The following is a 24,341-nucleotide window of genomic DNA, read 5'->3' as shown; positions in this document are numbered from 1 at the left end:
AAAAAAAAAAGAACAAGTCTAAACTATAGGCTGAGTTTCATAATTAATGGTCTCTGTGTCCTTATTTGTGAGCTTGTGTCCCGAAGAAAAATCTGTGTACAGTCCCCAAGTAGCACAAGGCTTGCTTGCTAAACCTCAGTGAGATAAATTAACTTACCCCATCTCCAGCCCCAGGGAGGTAGCTTTTAACTGTGATGGTGCGCCCGGGAGCTGGGAACGGGGCTTCCATGACACTTCGCATGAACGGGTAAACAAGGGCTGGAGACATTTCTCTTCTCTTCTCTACTTCATCCAGGATCTGAACGGGGACACAGACACAAACACAAACAAACAAATCCCATAGTAATTTATTAAGGCTTCAGTTCAGAAACATAAAGAAATCCTACTATCAGCCGGGCGGTGGTGGCGCACACCTTTAATCCCAGCACTCGGGAGGCAGAGGCAGGCGGATCTCTGTGAGTTCGAGACCAGCCTGGTCTACAAGAGCTAGTTCCAGGACAGGCTCTCAAATAGATTCAAGACCAACAAGCTGTGCGACTGACAAAAGCTCAAAGCACACCCCGAGGCTATCTTTACACCCAGAAGTTATAGGAGTCAACTTATGTTTAGAAACTACTTAAAAAAAAAAAAAACAAACCAAAAAGCAGTTTTTCTTCCATGTTTGTGTGTGTGTGTAGGTGTGGGCATGCCATGGCTCAAGTGTGGAAGTCAGAAACCCTGTGGGAGCTGTCCGTTCTCTACTTCCACTATGTGGGTCCTGGGGGTTGAACTCTGGTTTTCAGACTTCACCAGTGCCACCTTTTTCAGTGCCTTTACCACTGTGCCATCTCACCAACCCGTAAAGACCATTTTCATTTCACAAAAGGGTAAAAAATACACACACACACACACACACACACACACACACACACACATATACACACACTGACAATGATATCCTGCAAGTTGTGTCTAGAGGCAAGATATGTTTCAGATATGTTCTTTTAAAACTGCTGAGTTTTGGGGCTGGAGAGCTGACTCGGTGGTTAAGAGCACTTATTACTTATAGAAGCCTGGGTTCAATTCCCAGCACCTATGTGGCAGCTCACAACCAGTTGTAACTACACTACCAGGGGATCTGATGCCTTCTTCTGGCCCTCATGGGCAGCAGGCATACATGTTGTACACAGACACATATGCATGCAAAACACCATACACACAAAATAAATATAAATAAATCTTTAAAAGGAAAATCTCAAACCTGGGAATTTTAGCAAACCAAAACCATCACAGAGCATCAGTGGCAACTTGATCGGGGATCTATGTTTAAGCCCTCAAGCCTATGGGTTTTTAATACAGCATCAATGACAATCTGATCGGGGGTCTATTCAGCCGGGCGGTGGTGGCGCATGCCTTTAATCCCAGCACTTGGGAGGCAGAGGCAGGCGGATCTCTGTGAGTTCGAGACCAGCCTGGTCTACAAGAGCTAGTTCCAGGACAAGCTCCAAAACCACAGAGAAACCCTGTCTTGAAAAACCAATAAATAAATAAATAAATAAATAAATAAATAAATAAATAAATAAATAAGTATTCAAGCCTATGTGTTGTTTTTTTCATTTTTAAATTCATTGGGAAGATGACTGTGTGCCAGAGGCCTTGAACCCGACCAATAACTCATTGCAATGAACATTTTGCGGGTGGGGCTGACTGGACAAAGGGTCTACTGTATGTCACACCACAGCTCCCACTACCACTAGGATGAATGAAGAGGACTTGGAAAGTGAGGGTAAGGTTGTTCTGGTTGTTTGTTTTGCTTTTCATTAAATTTTGGGAGGAGGTCCTTTTGGGGGGTTGCTGCAGGGTGAGGGCGGATATGGAAGGACTAGGAGATAAGCAGGATTGAGGTGTATGATGTGAAATTCCCTAAGAATCAATAAAAAGGGGGAGGGGCACGCAACTGTCACAGCACAGATACGCAGGCCAAAGGAGGACAACGTGTGGGGCACACTTCTCTCCTTCTACCATGTGGGTATCAAGAATCACATTCAGGTCACCAGCCTGGATGGAGTGTGCCTTTACCTGCTGAGCCATTTTGAGAGTCTGAGTCTGCAGTTCTTAACCTACTTGTGGGGTTGTTTTTTCAAAAAGTATGTTCAAGTGTACGCCACTCAATATTCTCCAGTGAAATCACCAGCAGCGATAGTCACCTTGGCCCTAGAAGGTCCCCACTAGCAGTGACAGTCACCTCAGCCCTAGAAGGTCCCCCCAGCAGTGATAGTCACCTTGGCCCTAGAAGGTACCCCCAGCAGTGACAGTTACCTTGGCCCTAGAAGGTACCCCCAGCAGTGACAGTCACCTCGACCCTAGAAGGTCCCTGCAGCAGTGACAGTCACCTCATCCCTAGAAGGTCCCCCCAGCAGTGACAGTCACCTCAGCCCTAGAAGGTCCCCCAGAGCCCACACTCACTCACCTTTGAGAAAAGATTGAAGCAGCCTAAGCGACTGACCATGCAGTACACCTCAGGGAGCCGCTTTCCTTTGCCTTCTGGCTGGAAAAACAAACCAAGCAGAGCAAGGATTTACTCATTTTAACTACTATTTATTTAACAGGTCCCTCCTATGTGGCAGATGCTCGCCCCAAACTTCTAGGCTGAAGCATGTACTTTAGACACCAAAGTTGATGGATTACAGGTGTGCACAGGCTTCTTGCCTAAACAAGAAGGACACCTCAAGCAGGAGGTGACGAGCTGGCTTCTTCCACTGTGCCACACAGACACTCAATTTCTGTGTCAGATGTTCCTTTCTCTACTTCACAGAAACAACTCAGTGAAACCCATGGCCTTTCTAGTATGACTATCACCTCATTCTTGCTATGCAAACTAACACGGCTTCTTTTTAAAAGACTTTATTTTTGTTTTATGTGTATAGGTGTTTTGCCTGTATGTATGTTTGTGCAGTACGTGTGTGCAGTGCCCATGAAGTATCAGAAGAGGGCACCAGATCCCCTGGGACTGGAACCACAGACAGCTGTAAGTCATATTTCCTGTGGATGCTGGGAGTCAAACCTGGGTCCTCTGGAAGACCAACCAGTGTTCTTAACCACTAAGCCATGCTGGGCCTAATGCAGCTTCTTGGATGTGTACATAATTAAGTAGCCCAAAAATAAATAAATAAATAAAAATAAATAAAAAATGTTGGGCGGTGGTGGCGCATGCCTTTAATCCCAGCACTCGGGAGGCAGAGGCAGGCGGATCTCTGTGAGTTCGAGACCAGGCTGGTCTACAAGAGCTAGTTCCAGGACAGGCTCCAAAACCACAGAAAAACCCTGTCTTGAAAAACCAAATAAATAAATAAATAAATAAATAAATAAATAAATAAATAAATAAATAAAACATAATTAAGTAGCCCTCAAAGCCATGTAGAGATAGTGCTTCTCCAGTTCCTAGTTGGCCTTTCTGGTTCCTTAGCGACTCTGGCACTAATCTGTCACTCACCAAAAGCTTCTTACAGTAACCAAACCACCGACTTCCATCCTCACCAGTCAATACGAAGGAGAATGTTTCACTGAAAACAAAAGAACACAAAAAACAGCTGCTCAAGACATTACTCAGAGAACAAGAGGAGTCACTTTGCGATCCAAGAGGAAGTAGAACGATTTATTCATTTATTTCACGTCACATTCCCACAGAGTACCCAGGCCTTGTCCTGGAGTGAGTGGATACGATGTAAGCTGTGGTACTGCTGTCTCCTTTCGTTGGACATCTAATTTAGCCAAACACACAGGCAATCAAGCTAGAAAGGATTTCGGCAATGTCATTTCTTCCTTGCAAATTCTTGTGTTTAGTTCTGAGAGGCCGTATCGAACAGTGATAGAAGAAAGACCACACCCTGGGCTGGAGAGATGGCTCACTGGAGAAAGTGCTGGCTGCACAAACACGGCCTGGACACAGTCCAACAGGTCTGCACAGAGCTGGATGCAACAGCATGCACCTGCAATCTTAGCATTCCTACAGTGAGATGGCAGGCAGAGACAGGAGGACCCCAGGAGTTCTAGGGCAGCTAGCTTGACGTAAACTGCAGATAATAAGAGAGAGATCCTGTCTTCCAACAAGGCAGAGCAAGGATTGAACCATGTTGTCCTTTAATGTCCTCACGTGAACACGCATGTCAATTCTCTTCCTCATACATACACAGAGATAAGAAAAAAAACTTATACCCTTTTCATTGTTGTTGTTGTTGGAGACAGGGTTTCTCTGTGTAGCCCTGGCTGTCCTGAAACTCACTCTGTAGACTAGACTCACCACCATTGCCCAGCTAGACTATATCCTGAACATATACAAATCAATAGGAAAAATAAAAATATAAACTCCCCATTATAATAGGGGCCAAAAATGAACATCATAGCTGGATGTGGTGACACACACCTTTAAACCCAGAACTTGGGAGGCAAAGGCAAGTGGATTTCTGTGAGTTCAAGGCCAGCCTGGTCTACAGAGTGAGTTCTGGGACAGCCACGGCTACACAGAGAAACCCTATCTCAACAAAACAAAAATCAATCAAACAACAACAAAAACCAAAATAAAAAGTCACTTACAAAATACCCAAAGAGGATCCCAAAAGAAACTCACTTAATAACCAAAGAACCTCAAATATGAACAATGAATCAGTATTTGGATGTATCTGTATTCTCCATGTATGAGTGTTCTGCTTGCATACATATCTGTGCAGCGCTATGTAGAGCACCCACAGAAACCAAAAGGAGCTTTAGAGCCTGAGAGTGGAGTGTTAGCTGGTTGTGAGCTGCTATACCAGCGCTGGAGTCAAACCAGTGCTGTGGAAGAGCAGCCAGTGCTCTTTACCCCTAGGCCATCCGTGCAGCACTGATGAATCTGCATTCAAATACAGCCAGAAGTTAACCAGAAGGAGGATTTGCAGTGCTGACTCTGAGCAGCCACACCGCCTTTGCTTTTTATTTACTATTCTGCATTTCCTAAATATTCTAGAACATATGCAATGCCAGAGGAAGAAGTCAACCATGGAGCAGGCCAAAAGGAGAGACTGCACCCAGAGCTAACAGTGCAAGTGCTGGTACAGGACAGCGATGTTGACAGCTGACGCTAAGAGATCTCAACTGGTTATGGGAGGGAGCAGTTAGGTCGAGGGTGAGGCGGGACCACGGGACAACAGCTGAGACTATCATCTAATAGGTAATCAACATATGACGTGGTTCAGCTACACAAGCTTTTCTCACCTAAAAGGCATAACTAATAATTACAATTTAGTTTTCCATGCTTTTTTAAATGTGTATACATGTTTTGCCCCAATGAGTGTCTGCACCCCACATCTATATAGTGCCCAGAGAGGCCAGAAGAGGGCCTAGAGTTACAGCTGGCTGTTACAGCTGAGTGTGGGTGCTGAGAATCCAACCTGTGTCCTCTGGAAGGGCAGCCAGTGCTCTTAACCACTGAGCCATCTCTTCTGCCCCTTGTCTGTCTGTTTTTCACACAAAGACTCACCGTTTTCCAGCCTGGCCTTCAACTCTTGGGCCAAGTGAACCTCCTGTCTTAGGACCCCTGAGTAACTAAGAGCACAGACTTATTTTAATATACCCAGATTAGGTGTGAATAACGAAGATACCTATTTACAAAAGCAGGATTTGAGGCAAGCTTGGTGGTGCATACCTCTAATCCCAGTGTTCAGGAGGCACAGGCAGTGGATCTCTGAGTTTGAAGCCACCCTGGTCTTCATATCAAGTTCTGAGACAGACAGGGATACATTTTCAGTCTCAAACAAAAACAAACAAAAAGCAAAAAACAAACAAACAACAAAACCCAAAAAACAAAAGCAGGATTTGGAAGTGATAATGCTTTTAGAAGTTAAAATTGGTATTTTCCTCTAGATACCTTAATTCCTTTTTAAAGATTTGTTTTTATTATTTTTAAGTGTGTGTGCGCACACGCACATGTGCGCACACACACACACAGAGAGAGAGAGAGAGAGAGAGAGAGAGAGAGAATATATGCCCATGGAGAACTGAGGTGTAGGGTCCTTAGGGAGCTGGGATTACAGGCAGCTGTGAGGCACCAGACCATAGGTTCTGGGAACTACACTCAGGTCCTCTACTTGCTCTTCACCACTGAGCCATCCCTCTAGCCCCACGAAACTCTCCAATGCTTCAGGTACCCACAGTTATCAAGCTGGAGTCTTCCTCTGTACAAGGCCCACAAGGGAGAACAGAATCCAGGCTGGGGCTTCTTCTATCAACTTGCAGGAGAAATAAGATGATGATAGTTGTTCTGTTTTGTTTCTAGGTTTAACCCCCAGGTACAAGTGTAGTGATTGTTTTTTTTGTTTGTTTGGTTTTTTTTTTTTTTTTTTTGGTTTTTCGAGACAGGGTTTCTCTGTAGCTTTGGTGCCTGTCCTGGAACTAGCTCTTGTAGACCAGGCTGGCCTCGAACTCCCAGAGATCAACCTACCTCTGCCTCCCGAGTGCTGGGATTAAAGGCGTGTGCCACCACCGCCCGGCTAAGTGTAGTGATTGTTGTCTCGTTCCCGTGCCCTGTCTGCTTTGGGCCATTTTGCTCTGCAGAACTCGTAAACTGAGGAGACGCACAAACTTGTGTTCTCTTTGACACTAAAATATCTGTTTCCTGAGTGCTCATGGGAAACGTTATAATTCTGCCCCAACCCACTGAGCCACTGCGGCTCGAGGTGCTCATGTCCACTCATAGAGCCCCACTCCTGACTCTACCCACCCACCACAAACTACGATTCTAGGCACAGGTCCAGCAGACTGAAATCAGAGAAGCCGATTTACCTCTTCAGTTCTGAGGTGGGCACCCAGTTCTTTGAATCAGGAAAACAAAATTTGGGGATGACTTTGAGCCTCTCTTCGGTGTCTTTGGATTGCTTGTAGCTGTGATCACCCTGAAAAACAACAGCACAGAACATCAACCTATGAAAAAACAGGGAAGAGAAGTCAAAACCAAAACCAAACCAAAGCTCAGTCTGGTCTTGGGGAAGCTGGACGGGTCATGAAGGGGTTCCCTCAGTGAGGCTCAGTACTGCAGGACAGTGCGGAAGGAGAAAAATGGAGAATCCACGCCTGTGCACTGTGGACAGACGCTGGGTACAAAGAATCCCATCTGACACAGAATGGAAGGGTGAAGCCCCTGTGATCCACAGGAAGGGAGGCAATGCTGAAGAGCTTCTAACCCGGAGGAGGATCTAGACTCGGGATTCTCAAACTGGTGGGAGTCCAGTGTTTTATAAATCACGGAAATGAAGATAAATAAAAATCCCTTCTACTATATAGCAAAAACCTAGCTGCTCAAAACATTTTCTGATTAATAATCAAGGATGCTTTAAAAAGGCAGATGAATGTTTTTTAGAAAAGATACTATTTTTTTTAAATATTTATTTATTATGTATACAATGTTCTGTCTGTGTATATGTCTGAAGGTCAGAAGAGGGCACCAAACCTCATTACAGATGGTTGTGAGCCACCATGTGGTTGCTGGGAATTGAACTCAGGACCTTTGGAAGAGCAGGCAATGCTCTTAACCACTGAGCCATCTCTCCAGCCCCAAAGATACTATTTTTAAGTGTTACCCTGTATATAATTATTCCCTTCGCTTTTGCTACCTAATTATAGGCTTGCCACTTCCTGTAAAATTTTAGCATGGAAGACTCTTACAAAAGTGTGGTGTAAGCCAGGCATGGTGCTGTCCACCTATAACCCTAGTTCTTGGAAGATGGGGGCAGGAGAGTTAGGAATTCAAAGCCAACCTTGGTTACATAAGACCCTGCCTCAAAATAACAACAAACAAAAAAAGTGGCATTGTATTTCAAAATGTAGTCTAAATTTAGTTCAATTGAAAAGACATTCAGATATTGAGTAGGTGGGACTATCTTTTAAAACCAGCACAAAAGCATCATTAGTATTTTGCTTTTCAGAGAATTAACCAAAGTTCTCTGTACATTTATTTCTTTTAAAAATATACACCAAGGCTGGAGAGATGGCTCAGCCATTAAAGGCTAGGCTAACAACCATATATATATAAAATTTGCATCTAAACTATGCCTTTAATCCCAGCACCCAAAAGGCAGAGGCAGGTGGATCCCTGTGAGTTGGAGGCCAGCCTGGTCTACAGTGTGAGTTCTAGGACAGCCAGAGTTACTCCGTGAGACCCTATCTGGAAAAACAAAACGAAACAACAAAATGCACCTATTCTGTGTCACTGGGATGTCCCACTCAGCAGGACAGCATCAGGACAAGGAGTTTAGCTCCCCAAGCACCTGCAGGTGGCCTTGATCCCGCACTGGATGTGAAAAAAAGCACCTAACACATTTTGTTAGTTGTAACATGGTATGTTCACAATCATTTTCAGCCAAGGGTTCCACACCAATCCAGACAGAGCTCCATAGGACTCGCTTCACCCCTAATTGATGGGTATCCGAGGCACTAACACAGCAAGCAATTTACCTGGGGCATTCTTTTTCGTTTGTTTTACTTTTAACTATGTGTGTGCCTGTGTATCCTGTGAGGGTATGTGAATATGACTGCAGTTGTCTGTGGAGGCCAGAAGAGGGCACTGGACTGCCATCTGACACCGGTGCTGGGAGCTGACCTCTGGTCTCTGCAAGAGCAGTAGTTGCTTTTAACCATTGAGCCATATTTCCAGCCCCATTCTTGATTCATCTGCTAGGGTAAATGCGCCCTCCTCTGGTACTATACCTATTAATTCAAGCTTAGCTTAGCTGTAAAATTAACTAAGTCAATCTCAATCTCTCTCTCTCTCTCTCTCTCTCTCTCTCTCTCTCTCTCTCTCTCTCTCGTGTGTGTGGGTCTTCCTAAACTAGACATGGTAGCACATGTCTGTAATCAGGTCATGAGGTTAGAGCCCACCTGAGCTACCTATCGAGTTGAAGGCTCACCTAGACTACAGTGTAAGAATGTTTAAAAGTGCCAGGCAATGGTGATGCACGCCTTTAACCCCAGCACTCGGGAGGCAGAGGCAGGTGGATCTCTGTGAGTTCGAGGCCAGCCTGGTCTACAAGAGGGAGTTTTCCAGGACAGGCTCCAGAGATGACTCAAGGCTCTCTATTTAGAACATGATGAATATGATGACATCATTTCAGCACGAATTCTGAAAGCGCTCCTAGGGGACACTGAAAATTTTCACGAGAAATTTGATTTATACAGTTACTCATTGTTGGGATGTTTCTAAGGCTCTCCTCTTCCCTGCCCCTGGATCTTCTTTGAAACACACTCTTCCTACATAACCCAGGCTGGCCTCTACCTCCTAAGTGCTGGGGTTACAGGCATATCCCCACACTAGCTGAGTTGAGGCCATTTAAAAATGGGAACACAGGCAGGAAACATCTCTTAGGTCCCGGGACAGTGGTGCTTCAGTGACTCTGGAGAAACGCGCAGTTCAGGGAGTGACCACGTGCTTCCGAGGAATAAGAGGTATTACCTGGCCATGGTGGCACATGGGCACCATGAGGCATGAGGCAGCCTAAGCTACATAGTGAGTTCCAGGCCAGCCTAGGCTACACAACAAAATTTCATCTCTAAAAACCTGAAGAAGTGATACGGTGCAGGCAACAGAACAGAGAGTGAGTGTTCGCCCCAAGGGCCCATCGTAGCCATGCTGAATGTGTAACTCAGAGAACAGGGCTCTTTATGCAATAAGTGAGGAAACTCAAGTATAAAATAAATAAATTCATGGGGCCAGGGAGATGGCTCAGCAGGTAAAAGTATTTACCGCCAAGCCCGATGACTGGAAACCACATGGTAGAGAACTAACTCTCATCTCAAAAGCAAAGGGACAATAAAAAGTCTTCTCAAACTAGGCAAACAAACAAGAAACCAACAAAACCAAACAGACGAACAAAGAATACCAAATGTAACGAATTAAAATGTAAACCTTTTCCCTTTCACGTGTGCCCTGTGAACCTGCAATGGGTTTTATTTGCTATTTAATGTCACGCTGCCCAGAGTTCAAGGGGGTCGAGTGCAGAGCCACAGACAGCGCTTCTGTGAGACAGGCAGGCTGGGCTTGGTGGCCCCCGGCCCCTGGGAAGCTGAAGCAGGAGGACTGCCCACTCAAGGAGCCTGTTCAATGTTGGTGAAACTGGGGAGCGACAACAGTCACCGTGAGGAGCGAACAGAAACCTTCTGGGTGCGTGTTGGCCACCTACCTTGCTGGGGAACTGTTGTATGACCTGGGGGACGTAGTTTGTCCCTGACGCCTTCTTCTGCAGAGAAACTACTACGAAGAGCTCAAAGAGCTGCTGCTCCTGCAGTTCGATGAGATCCCGCTCCAGGGTCTGGTAGTGGGGGTTCCTCTTGCAGGGCTGCTGCAGCTGTGCCAAGCGCTTGTGGCGATCTGCAAGGAGGTCGCATTTCAGGTTCCCCGTGCCCTTCCCTCTAGGCCTACGAGTCACGGTTCTCAAAGGGAGAACCCTTTGTGGTCGTGTGCTGGATGAATGCGGCCAAGTGCACAAATACTCCTGCCTGGGCTACGGCATGTGAGAGGGCAGAGCTCAGGGTCCTATGCCACCTCTAGCAAGCACGGGGACGGACATCTGTGTCCTAACTGATGTTCTGCATATTTACAACACGCTCTATGCATGTGCTACATGTATTCTTCATGCAGTGTACCAGGACACAGACAGAATGTCTAGGAAAGAATTCTAGACTGACCGTTTTTTTCTGGTAATTGTAAAGGCATAGAAGAGGGGAAGATTTAATGGAAGAATGGAGTCCTACACAGAGATTAAGTACAGGCAGGGCAAATCAAAACCAAAGTCAACCTCACATCAAAGAACCCATCCTTTTCCTTCTCCTGGCCATGTCTTACTAATAAGAGATGGCTCAGCGGTTAAGAGCATGTACTGTTCGTCCAGAGGACCTGAGTTTGTTTCCCAACACACCAGGTGCCTCATCCCTGCCAGTAACTGCAGCTCCAGGGATGCCTGACCCCTTTGGCCTCTGCAGGAACCTGCACTCACACGCACAGACTCCCACGCTGATAACACATAACTAAAAATAAAATATTTGAAATAATTTTTGAAAACTAAACATGTAGATCTCTGAACAGAAGATCTAACAATAAAGCCAAGACGCTACATCCACCCGATTCTTAACAAAAGAACTAAAATACACAGTGGGTGGGTGGGGGGAGACCAGCCTCTTTAGACGATGCTGGGAAACCAGGATATCCACCACCTAAGAAAGGCCGAAGCGGGACCCCTGTCACTCCATAAAAACCAATTCGAATGGATCAAAGACCTTAATGTAAGACAGAATCTGAACCTGCTGGTGAAGTCACAAGGGAAACACTTCCAGATACAGGCGCAGACGACTTTTGAATAGGACACGGATAGTTAGGAAGTAAGAGCAGGATGGATAAAGGGGACTGCAGGAAGTTAAAAGTGTCTGAGCAGCAAAAGAAAAAGTGAAGAGACAGTCACAGAAGAGAAAAGCTCTGCTGAATTTCACCCGACAGAAGACGGATACCTAGAGCACATAAAAACAACAAAATAGATAATGGCAGGCAACAGACCGAACAGACGCTTTTCAAACCAAGAGATAGGTGCGGCCAAAAAGTTCACAAAAGAATGCTCTACACCCTTGGCCATCAGAAAAAGGCAAATCGCAACCACACTGAGAGTGCTATCCCCTCCCCACACATGATGACGTCTGCCACTAAACAAGTTACACTGTGGATCAAAATGCTAAGAACTCTAAAAACACAACCAGGAATGGTTCCCTAGAAATGCCCAGTTTCGCGGATGTGCTGGGAAAGGGTGTGCTGATCCTCCAAAGGGTTGAGTTCAAGTCAAGACTCATGCGGGTCTTGTTCTCATTAGCAACGGCAGTAAATTAGTCACCCTTACACACCAGTGTTGAACCCCATGACGCTCTCAAGTTTCATCTTTAGTCAGGCTACAGAATCCAAAACCTGGAGCAATTTAGGTCAGTGAAGAAGCACACGGCTATTACTCATGCGATTAGTGCCCGGGCTGCCTCTGCTCAGCTTTCATAACTTGTGACTCCTGCTCTTTGTGTTGCTGTGTGTCAGCCAGTTAAACACAAAATAAAACAAAGCCTGCTGTGACAATCGTGTGATGAGGACTCGGAGCTCATTAGGGGCTTGTACAGGAAAAGCCAGAAACGCACGGCTTCTGAGCCCTGACGTGAACCACGTCCTGCTCTGGACTAGAAGGACCTACATGTAAACATCATCTCCTTTCTTAATGGCAGAGATAGGAAATGCACTTAATGGTCACACGGGTTACTAGAGAAAAGCCAGCATTTTGGGGCTAAGTGTTTGTTGTGAGGATGACACACGCTCTTTTGGCTGCTACAAACCGCACGTGTCTGGGCATGCGGAGCTGCCCTGCCCCCTCAGAACCATCCTGGTTTACCTCACTCCTCAGGAGAGGTTTGTCTGCTGTCAAACAGCTGAATGTACTACTTAGCTCCGAAGATCTCGGCAGGGGCTGGGAATGAAGCAATGGTCTACAAAGTGAATTCCACATGGGGAAAAACACGCTTAATCACAAGGGCAGGCCTTGCTCCACCCGCAGCCAGAAGCCAGGATCACGGACGGAGCAGCCGGCTGACTCACTCTTTGGCAGGTTCTCAGCATCACTCTCGTTCCCACTCGTTTCACCTGGAAGAAAGGAAGAGCGCGAGAGTTTCCGTTTGTATTGTCCACCAGAACGAGAACAATGGAAAACTGCCACACTCCGGGGCCTCGAGTGAGGGATGGGGGTCAGGTTAGAAAAGGTCAAATTAGCACAGCTGTTGAAAGAGAGGCAAGGCCCAGGAGGTCCCCCTTGTCTGCAGAGGATCTGAAACAGGCAGTATGGAATCTTACATTACTACGGGGATTTTGTATTATTGAGTCTGTAAGAGCATTTTTATAAATTAATCACAGTAAAAGATTAATAACTAATGTCAAAATACAGAATTATAATAATACATAAGTAAAAGTTGTGTGAATATGGCTCTCCCAATACTTTAATATTGTACCCAGCCTAGTTTGGGGACGACATTGGAACTGCAGCCTGTGTGCTGGAAGGAAGGGGACGATGAAGGCACTATGACCGCACTAGGCTATTACGTATGGGAGGCTTAGACACAAGGTCTGTGACTCAGTGAAGCTCAGCTGAAGGCTGCATGGCTGCCGGCAGGTGGGCGGCACAGTCTAGCAGGCACACAGGACACAGGCTGATTCACATCCCGGGCAAAGGAGAAGGGCAGATGGAAGCTCCACCACGCTGCTCAGAACACTGCCCGGCCTCAAGGTTTTCAGACTGTTTCTGGAATTTTCCATTCGATACTTGCACACCTCAGCTGACCACAGAGAGCTGCAGCTACAGAAGGTGTCCCTGGAAGCAGAGGAAGAACTCACCTCTCTCTACGTCTGTCCATGCTGCGGGGACTCTTAGCCTCAGCTCTGGGATCAGCCGGCTTTCCGGATAATTCTAAGTCTAGTTGGGAGTGAGGTCTACTTTTTATTCAAATAACTGTCTGCCCAGCTTTAACAAAGTACACTAGGATGAAGAACAAACCCTGGATACCGTGAACTCAGAGCATGAGATGTGGCCACTGAGACACGACCGAGAGTCTGGGAGCGACACGCACACCGCCTTTGCCACGGCTCCACCAAACACTGCGCCCACACTGCCTGCTCTCTGCCCTCCAGGCTACAGCAACAGCACTGCTTTGAACTGTTCATATTTTCCCCACGCACATTTTAGGACTTTGTGGATAGGGGCTACGCTCTTCTCACATGGGAGTGTTAGGTGTATATGTGTCTGTGTGTCTTTTAAAGGGATTGAATGTAGGGGCTGTGCACCCTGGCTACCGACAGAGTGTTCTGTACCAAATTCTGAAAACATACCAAAAGTGAAAAAGAAGTTTTAAAAAGGTGAGGGTCTCAGAGGTAGAACACTACTCTTACACAGTGTGTGCAGCTCCTTAAAAATGGCTTTGAAATAAGCAAATTAAACACTCCATTGAGCACGATGGCTCCTGCCCTTAGTCCTGGCACCTGAGAGGCAAAGACAGTAGATGTCTGTGAATTTGAGGCCAGCCTGGTCTACATAAAGAGTTCCAGGCCAGGCAGGGGGCTACATAGTGAGGTTTCTCAGAAAGAGAGAGAGAGAGAGAGAGAGAGACAGAGACAGAGGCTGGTGAGTCTAATCCTAGAACCATATGGATAACCAACTCTCAAAAACTGTCCTCTGACTTCTAAATTAATACCATGGCATTTCAACCTCCCCACACAAAACAACAAATAAAATATAATAAATAGGTTTTTTTAAAAGGAACTTTCTAGATTAGGTCTAAAAAAATTAAAGCCAACTAAAAACTGCAAAACAAGAGAAAAATCTTTAAATGTGTTAGGAAAATCAGAGCCTAACATTCATGGATCAAAAATATTTGTGAATTTGACAATGTACCATTCTGAAATGTAGCTGGGTCTGCTGACCACACCTGTACCCCAGAACTTGGAGGCTGGCACAAGAGGATCAGGTTTAGTAAGAGCATCAGCTACACATGGTGAGTCCAGGCCAGCCTGAGCTACACATGGCAAGTCCAGGCCAGCCTGAGCTACACATGGCAAGTCCAGGCCAGCCTGAGCTACACGGCCTCCTGCTTCAAAGAGCAGAAAGAAAACCCTGAATTTTTCTATCTGATAAAAACTGAGCAAACTCAAAAACTGAAAAATAAATAGGGAAAATATTTGTAAGTGTACTGAAGACACAGGACCTTTTTTCTTCTTTATTGTGTTTTTTAAGACAGGGTCTCTTTCTGTAGCCCAGACTAGCACAGAACTTCACTGTGTAGCACAGGCTGGCTACCAACAGAGTGTTGTACTCAGCTTGGAGTAACCCTCCTGCTGCTTCAGCCTTCTGAGTGCTGGGATTAAAAGTGTACACCACTCTGTTTGGATCAAAACCATGTTTCTTAATATTTGACTAGCTATTACAAATCAAATGGAAAAGAACACATGGGCTAGGAAAATAGCTCAGCTCATAAAGTTCACGCAGCACAAACATGAGGGGAGCTGAGTTTGATCCCCAGAATCTACGTTAAAAAGTCAACTACAGTTGGGCCGTGGTGGTGCACACCTTTAATCCCAGCACTCGGGAAGCAGAGGCAGGTGGATCTCTGTGATTTCGAGGCCAGCCTGGTCTACAAGAGCTAGTTCCAGGACAGCTAGGGCTGTTACACAGAGAAACCCTGTCTCAAAAAAGCAAAAATAAAAAGGTCAGCTACAGTGGTAAGAGCTCATAACCCCACCCTGGGACTTACTAAGCCAGTCAGCACAGCCTACTTGGGGAGGTCTAGGCCAAAAAACAAGATAGACTGGACCATCTGGTTTCCACATCTATGTGCACAAATGTTCACACACACAGAAGCATGCACATATGTACATACACATGTTGTGGAATATCACTTTAACTAGGCAAAGACGTGCCACAGAGTATTGCTTTAACTGTGTGAAGCTGTGTTCCATTTGCTTCTCTGCATTTATTTAATGATGTAAGGATGTGTGTTTAATTATGTAAACATATGTTGCATTTGTTTCACCTTGCCTGCCTAAGGCACCTGATTGTTTTAATAAAAGGCGAACAAGCTATTAGCTAGGCAGAGAAAGGACAGGTGGGGCTGGTGAGCAGAGACAACAGACAGGAGGAGAAATCTAGGCTCAGGAAGAAAGAGAGATGAGAAGAGAGAACGAGGAAGATGCCCAGGGCAAGTCAGGGAGCTGCCAACCAACAGACACGAGCAGCAATAAAAGTAAGATTGAAGGAAAGGGGGGGGGGAAGGGAGGGAGAGAGGGAGGGGGAGGAGGAAGGAAGGAAGGAAGGAAGGAAGGAAGGAAGGAAGGAAGGAAGGAAGGAAGGAAGGAAGGAAGGAAGGAAGGGAGAGAAAGAAAGAAAAGTAAAAAGTCTCGAGACAAAAAGTAGATAGAGAAAAACATGTTAAAAGAGCTAGTCAGAAAAGAGCCTAAGCTAGGCCAAGCATTCAAAGCTAATACTAAGTCTCCACATCATGATCTGGAGCTGGTTGGTGGCCCAAAAGAAAAGAAGGCCTGGTACACACATACACAGAAGAAAAAAGAGCACAAGGCAGAAGAAAAGGATAAATACTCAGGAAAAGGCAATACACAGAAAAGATATATAAATTGCTGATAAATATGAAAACTTTCCCAAGTTCATAATGAAAAAAAATAAGTTAAAAAAATAAATAAGATAATACATTTTAGGTTGGGCAGTGGTGGTGCATGTTTTTAATCCCAGCACTTGGGAGGCAAAGTCAGGCAGATCTCTGTGAGTTCAAGGCCAGCCTGGTCTACAGAGTGAGTTCCAGGACTGCTAGGGCTACACAGAGAAACCCTGTCTCAAAAAAAAAAAAAAATACATTTTAACCATTAACAAAAAATTATTAATCTACATGATGAGGATTACGGGAAAGTATGTTCAAATGTTGTTTGTAGAAACAGGCTATTACCAGCTGTCTCAGACAATTTGGCAATAGCTATAAAAACATTTAATATTAGTTTTTTGAGATGGGGTCTCGCTCTGTAGCTCAGGCTGTTCTGAAACTCACTACGTAACCCAGGGTGGCCTTGAATTCACACAATCCTCTTACCTCAACTCTCAAGTACTAGAATTGTTTTAAGTCCATATAGTCTTTGGCCCAGGGAGTCTACTACAAGGAACTTGGTTTATAAGTACAAGACACGAAAATACGTAAAGGCAGAGCGCCGCAGTGTTGAGTTTGTATGCGTGTATTTCTATAGACAGTTTGTCTCCAGAGGTTGAGTGTGTTAGAAACAACCAAAATGTCTACCAACTACATTTTAAAAACTTGAGGTGCTCCGGATAGAATGAGTCTCATTGATCGGCACAACCACCCACAACTGAGACTTTCATTTCTAGAGCACAAAGTTCAGCAGGGCTTGCTGGGCTCTACGTGTTGATCCTGAAAGAGCTTTGAGCTACATTAATTGTCTTTTTAAAAGGAAAACACGGGATAAAGTCTGAATAACGTAAAACTACTTATACAAGAAAAGCCATTAGGGGCTGGAGAGATAGGTCAATGGTTAAGAGCACTTTCTGCTCTTTCAAAGGCTCCGAGTTTGATTTGATTCCAAGTACCCATGTCAGGTGACTCAGAACCACCTATAACTCTAGCTCCAAGGAGCTTACACCCACTTTGGCCTCCTTAGGCACCTGAATATATGTAGCACACATACGCATAATTAAAAATAATTTCTTGTTGTTGTTTTTTGAGACAGGGTCTCACTATGCAGACTTGGCTGTTCTAGAACTCGCTCTGTAGACCAGGCTGCCCTCACACTCACAGATTCACCTACCTCTGCCTCTAGAGTGCTGGGATTAAAGGTGTGTGTTATGTCACCCAATTTAAAAATAAAATCTGTTGAGACTCTGCCCTGGTTGTCTCTCTCTGAGTTCAACACAGGGAACTGTAATGACAAAGTTGAAGAAAGGCAGTGTTATTCTGTAACTGAGACTGGAAGTTAAGAAACACTCAGGTTGGAGGAATCGAGCGCAGAGCGGGTGCAGGTAAGCATCCAGGTCCATCAGGCATTGCTGACGTACGGACAAAGCAGAGGAAGGAAACCTGAGCACTGTGCTGAGTCAGCTCCGCAGACAGGATCCAACCCTACTCAGAGTGTTGTACGCAGAAAGTAGTTACCATTTTAGGCTGTTGTTAATCAGAATAGCAACTATTTTATGCTTTTTTATACTTAAAAGCCTTCATCTTGTGTGTGGCAGAGGCAGCCAGTCTTGTCCAAACTGTGAGTTCCAGGGCAGCCGGGACTATGTAGAGACCTTTTCTTTACTATATGTCTAGTCAGTTTCTAGCACCCAGCTTTTTCTGTGGGCTCGGGGGTCACACTCAGGCCATCAGGCATGTGTGGCTAGCACTTTTGCCTGCTAAGACATTTCCTTGGGCCAGGGCAATGCCGATATTTTGCAAGCACTCATTCTAGCCCCAGCATCTTGGCATTTTAAATAATTTGCGGCTTAAAGTTTACTTCCTTATCTATAAATCAACAGTATCTGCCACACAGGATTTAGAAAGTTCATAGTAATGCACAGGAGCTGGAGAGATGGCTAAGAGCACTAGCTGTTCTTCCCGAAGTCCTGGGTTCGAATTCCAGCAACCATATGGTGGCTCACAACCATCTATAATGAGATCTAGTACCTGCTCCTGGTGTGCAGGCATACATGCAGACAGAATGCTTTAAAATAAATAAATAAAATACTTTTAAATACATAAATCTTAAAAAAAAAAAGTCAGAGCCGGGCGGTGGTGGCGCACGCCTTTAATCCCAGCACTTGGGAGGCAGAGGCAGGCGGATCTCTGAGTTCGAGGCCAGCCTGGTCTACAAGAGCTAGTTCCGGGACAGGCACCAAAGCTACAGAGAAACCCTGCCTCGAAAAACCAAAAAAAAAAAAAAAAGTCAGTAGCAATGTATTAGAAAGACTCTAACACAATGTGTCTGGTACCAGTTTTCATTTTCTGCACCTCATTCTAAGGTGAAACCCTCTGGGGGTGCCTTTGCTGGAGATAAGGAAACACAGAGGAGACAGATGTCTAAATTCAATGTTTTTTTTTTTTTTTTTTTTTTTTTTTTTTTTTATTTTCGAGACAGGGTTTCTCCGTAGCTTTTGGTTCCTGTCCTGGAACCAGCTCTTGTAGACCAGGCTGGACTCGAACTCCCAGAGATCCGCCCTACCTCTGCCTCCCGAGTGCTGGGATTAAAGGCATGCGCCACCACCGCCCGGCCCCTAAATTCAATGTTAACAGGAACATTTGAGAGAGACTGTGAGAGAGGAGAGTAAGATCTACGGTCATGGCTCTGGACTCAAATCCACACTTCCTCCTCTGGCTCAGCTTCTCCAGCTGTGAGAAAGGACAGCCCCTTACCCTTGATGTGGCATTACAAATGAGATGAAATCTTCAAACAATTATTTTATTCAATAAATATCAGGTGTTATTGATAATAACAGCCAAAGGCATTTCACTCCCAGAGGAAAATGAAATGTGTCTAAGTATTTCCTTTGCAAATAGGATAACATGGGCTGGGGCTGGGGCTGGGGCTGGCCCAGTTGTTAAAGCACTCATCATACAAGCAAGAGGACAGGAGTTTGGGTCCCCAGAACCCATGTAAACACCAGGTGGTTGTGACAGACCACGGGTGACTCTAGCCTCAGAGTGGAGACAGGGACATAGAGCCATGTGTGTGTGTGTGTGTATCCCTCACCTAGTAAGTGAGACTATCTGCATCGGAGAGCCCTGGGTTTGATTAAGAGGTCCTGCCTCAAACGAATAAGGTGGAAGAACGATAGCAGAAAATCATCAATCTCGGGCCTTCACTGGAGCGTTCACACGTATACCCACACACATGGGCACACACGGACACATACACATCACATAGAAAAGAGGAAAAAGAAAAGAAACTTGGAAAACACATTAAACATGGCAACCAGCTCATTGTGTGTATGCAAGACTGGATCAAAACCAGTCTTCACAGTAAGAACAGAGTCTTTGGAACCCAGATGATTTTATTTTTACAGCTTAAGTTGTTTTAACATAAGAATCGACTTGTAAAGGAAATTAAGACATTTTTCTTTGTGAATCTGTAAAGATAAGAAACAGTGTCCTCCGGCAGGGCTGCTCCCTTAGGAACTTTCTGTCTCTTAGACAGCCGAGCTAAGCGCTCACGAGGCTGTTCTGTAGACGCAGACTGGAGCTGGACCAGGTCACACAGTGAGGCAGGCGGGAACTCTTCATCTACCCTGGGGGGTTGTAAGAAATAACATCTCCCCCGAGAGCCCGGGCTGGCCTGGAACTTCAATCTTCCTGCCTCTGTCTCCCTAGGGCAGGGTTACAAGTGTGCACCACCACATCCAGCCCTTTTCACAGGAGTTTTTACAAAAATACTTATAATTTGTTGTGACTATTCCAATTTTCTTACCTAGGCTAAAGTAAATTTTATCTAGCCATCTGCATGATAAATTACGGAGGTCCAGAGATATGGTACAAGTTGGGTACCACATGTCTGTGGCCACGGTGGTGAATATTTGTACCCTGGGACCTGGGAGGTTGAGGCAGGGGACTCCAAGAGCAAAACTCTATCTCAAAAAAGGACAAACCTGGGGCTGGAGAGATGGCTCAGAGGTTAAGAGCATTGCCTGCTCTTCCAAAGGTTCTGAGTTCAATTCCCAGCAACCACATGGTGGCTCACAACCATCTGTGACGGGGTCTGATGCCCTCCACTGGCATGCAGGCATACACACAGACAGAATATTGTATACATAATAAATAAATAAAAAAAGGACAAACCAGAGGGTAAAGTGGAATTACAAAATAACTACTCAGACTTTAAGAAATTTAGTCTCATTGGCTTTCAACTGTTATTTATTCACACAATATATTTTACTTTGAATTAAATCAGAGGGAGCTGGGAGCTGGCCCTTAAGAGCCGAGTGTGAATGAGCTGGCTCATGTCTGTACTCCCACGGGCTGGAAGGCTGACGCAGAAGACTCATCACAAGTACATGGCCAGTCTGGGATACACAGTGAGTTCCAGGCCAACTGGAGCGACACTACGTTACAGAACAATGCTCCCTTCAGATGCTGTTATGGTTTGAACACAAAATGGCCCTAGAAGCTCGTGTTTTGAATGCTTGCCCCCAGCTGGCACTATTCAGGGCAGCTGTGGAAACTCGAGGAGGTGAGGTCCGATTGGCAGAAGCAGATGTGACACCACCCCTGCCTTCTTCCTCGCTGTCTCCTAGTCTGCTGCGTGCTCCGCCACCATGAACCGACATGACGGACAGAGTCCTCTGAAACTGTGGGCCAAACAAATCTCCCCATCCTTAACTTGTGCCTGCAGCTGGTCACATCAGCAGGAGACTCACACACGAACACTACAAACAGATGAGCAAATATGGTTCCTACCTTTGGAGGAGGCTGTTTCTTTTCCAGTGTAAGGCTGTAACTTTACCCTCTTCTTCCCTCTCTTAGATTCAAAAGTATCATTTATTTTCAAAACAAGCTGGAAAAAAAAAAGACAAGAAAATGACAAAGCTGGTATAATTACAAAATTACAAAGATGGTGGCCAAGGCCACCACCACAGTTCTCTGTATGACTGGCATTAATACAGTAAGTGGTTTTTTTTTTAATGTAAAATTCTCTTTGAATAATAAAAACCTTAACATTTTTCACTTTTGCACTAAACTGTATCATTAGATGAAGTGTGTTCTCAGACTGTCTACAAAGCAGGGAAGGAAACTACAGGACCCTGTCCTTCCAGAAGAACCCAGAGATTCTGTGTCACTCCGTGTCACAACACGCAGGGAATGTGTACTGCACTCCCTACGGTGATTAAGACTTTGTCAAGTCTTCACTCGCTCAGAGCAGGAAGGGGAACAGTCACCCACTGCAGGGTGCGGCTTCGTTATTTCTGCTCCCAGGAGTTTCTCCCAAGAGGAGACAATCACGCTGATGGAGATTTTGCCAAAAGGAGTACACGCTTCGCCACTGTGGGCGCAACTTATTTTAGAGATGTCATGAAAATGGGAGACTCTCAAATTACTCCTCACCAAGCTGCTTTCCTCCCGCCCCACTCATCGTTCTATACCTCAAGCAACTGCAATCAGATCGTTTATTTCTAAATCGTTCTATAGCTGTTTCTATTTAGTAAGCATTACTAAGAATTTTTTCCTAATATTGGGGAAGGCGAGTGTGTGGAAGAGTCAGAGAGACATATAGATATTTTAAACCAAGAAGCTGATTAGCTTTTCCATGCCTAATTTTCTCTTTTCTTAAGATTCCAAGCTTAAGTCTTGCTTTATCACACTGCCTAAATAGACCTGTTAACAGACACTGTGAGACGAGAGTCCAGACCGCTGAGGAGGCACTCATGTTCTCATCTGTCCTTGTAGACTTAGCAATCCCGCGGGTGACAAGATGAACCAATCCACTACAAGCAAAAGCACACAAGAAACACGTGCAGGTCTTTACTCTCTGGACGAAATCGCTCTCTTTGAAGATTTCTGTAGCTGCCGTTCAAGTGAAAAATCGCCAGTGTTCTTCAGCGTTGCCTTTACGAAAAAGCAAGCAGGAGAATCCGAAAGAGAAAGGTATTGCTACGGACTACAGAAAAGATTTATGCGAGCAAGCAAGTTTTAGGTGCAGTAACACCTAAGACAGGGTAAATATTAATGTGGACTTACAAAGCAGAATCAAAAGTGTGCCCACATATTTGAAGGAAACGACTCTTCTGGGAACATCAGATTAAGTGGCAACCTAAAATTCTGGCTATGCGCTAGGACGAGGAGCCTACACCAACTTTGCTGTGGCGGCAAACACTGCAGAGCGACAGAAATGACAGCAGCTGCTTACTGGCCAGCCACAGCACCAAAGCACCAGGGAAGGCACTAGCAACCCCAATCCCACACACAGGCTTCCACAGCAGGGAAGGAAGGAAGGGTGGGGACCAGGCATGTGCACTAGATCAGAAGGCAATTTCCCTTCTAGGGAAAGCTGCAGTCATCAAAGAGGACATAAATGAAAAGTCCCTGAAGATACTAAAAAAAAATCTATTGAATCTGGGGCACCCTAAAAGGACTTAGAACTTTTTGTCATATTTATTATTTTTAAATGTATGTGTGCAAGCACTTATAGGTTTGCACACGTGAGTGCAGCTGCCTGAGGAGCCCAGAGCTGTTAAATCCTCTGCAGAATTACAGGTGGTTGTGAACAGCCCAATGTGGGGGCTGGGACGTGAACTTGGGTCCTCTGAAAATGGCTCCCAGCTGCTGAGCATCCCTCCAAACCCTCTAGAGAGTCATGGGCAGTGCTAAGGGCTTGTTTCTGCCCAGCACTCAGAAGTACACCACCAGTTTGGGGAACGGTGTCAGACACCGACCTACAATCTCATCAGTGAGTTAAGGAGGCCAAAGCAGGAGAATGGCAGTTCACAGCTAGTCTGGGCTACACAAGTGAGGGTCTTCAAAACAATGCAAAACAAAGTCAACACCATTTTCTTTTTCTTCACTTCCCAAAAACCTTTGGGGAAAATTCTGTAACACAGATCTGGGGATATAGCCGAGTGGTGGTAGTGCACGCCTTTAATCCCAGCACTCGAGACAGAGGCAAGTGGATCTCTGTGAGTTCGAGGACAGCCTGGTCTAGAAGGCGAGTTCCAGGACAGCCAGGGCTACACAGAGAAACCCTGTCATAAAAACACGAAATTCCACCCACAAAAAGTCCAAGGTCATCTTCAACTACAGACCTGATTTCAAGACCAGCCTGAGATACACAAGACCTTGTCTCAACTTTTTTTTTTTTAAAGAAAAGGAAGAGTTGGTCCTGTCATCTGTTATTAGAAAGTGTATCAGACTTGGCGGTGCATAAAACAGCCCAAACCTGAAGGGGATGGGAAGGAAGCAGGAAACACCACAGGCTCTCCTCAGCTCTCTCTTGCTTGTTCTTTTGTGATGCAGAGGACAGAATCCAGGGCCTCACATGTGTAGGACAACTGCTTTAACACTCCTGTAACCCTGCAGTTCCTAGCCCACTGCTCAGGTGAGGCTAGCGATCTCAGGCAGAATCCCTCAGGCTACATCCTTGCTCCATAAACACAACTTTGCTGCTCTGGAATCACACGGAGGCTTCAAGGTGCCAGAGCCATCTTCCTGAGGAGAGAGCTCCTGCAGGATGCCTGCCCAAAGGCAAGGGCAGGAAACACACCAGAAGAATTAAATTAATTCTGGAATACAAGATTTTCCACGGAATCAATCGGCAGCCCCTAACCAAGAAACAGCTGTGACTTTTGTTCAGGTACAAAACGCATGCACTAAATGAATATCTGAGCTAATTCACCTTGCATTATGGAAGGAAAAATATTTTGATGATCCGATTTCTCCACTATGTTTATTGTCTGCTAATGTATGTGTCAATCCCGAAACCATCTGAATTAAACATAGTTTAAAAATATTCTCATGTAACCTCATAAATGTCTCTCCCAAAAGATGACATGGCTACAAGTTATCTTTTTAAAATACCCTGCTTGTAAATGGTCTGGTCAAAACGGCACTTACTGCTTTCCCCTCCCTTGAGGGCAAGGTCGTTTATTTCATATGTTTTTTGATAATGTCTCGTACCAAGCTATAGTCTGGTTTTCTTTTTCCCACCTCTGAATGGACATTTTAATCCTAATAAATGGCATATTCTTCATCATTACTGAAAATCTGTAAACTCTGGCACAAGAAACGAATGGGAATAA

General features: G+C 45.2%; 1 protein-coding gene across 1 annotated transcript in view; it reads right to left on the bottom strand.

Moving 5' to 3' along the window:
* The window catches only part of Dennd2c (DENN domain containing 2C), a 79,581-nt gene that overhangs the window by 12,701 nt on the left and 42,539 nt on the right, over positions 1-24,341 (bottom strand). The window contains exons 6-12 of the mRNA XM_057793391.1: positions 21,010-21,106; positions 12,620-12,664; positions 10,185-10,372; positions 6,796-6,905; positions 3,473-3,542; positions 2,450-2,527; positions 158-298 (exon numbers count right to left, since the gene is read on the bottom strand). Of these exons, the coding sequence (XP_057649374.1) occupies positions 158-298; positions 2,450-2,527; positions 3,473-3,542; positions 6,796-6,905; positions 10,185-10,372; positions 12,620-12,664; positions 21,010-21,106 (729 nt within the window). The remainder of the gene's footprint in view (positions 1-157; positions 299-2,449; positions 2,528-3,472; positions 3,543-6,795; positions 6,906-10,184; positions 10,373-12,619; positions 12,665-21,009; positions 21,107-24,341) is intronic.

The sequence above is a fragment of the Chionomys nivalis genome, chromosome 18 (genome assembly GCF_950005125.1).
Source record: "Chionomys nivalis chromosome 18, mChiNiv1.1, whole genome shotgun sequence".
Taxonomy (NCBI): Eukaryota; Metazoa; Chordata; class Mammalia; order Rodentia; family Cricetidae; genus Chionomys; species Chionomys nivalis.
Note: the sequence above shows the minus strand (reverse complement) of the source record. Positions and strands in the feature narration are given on the sequence as shown.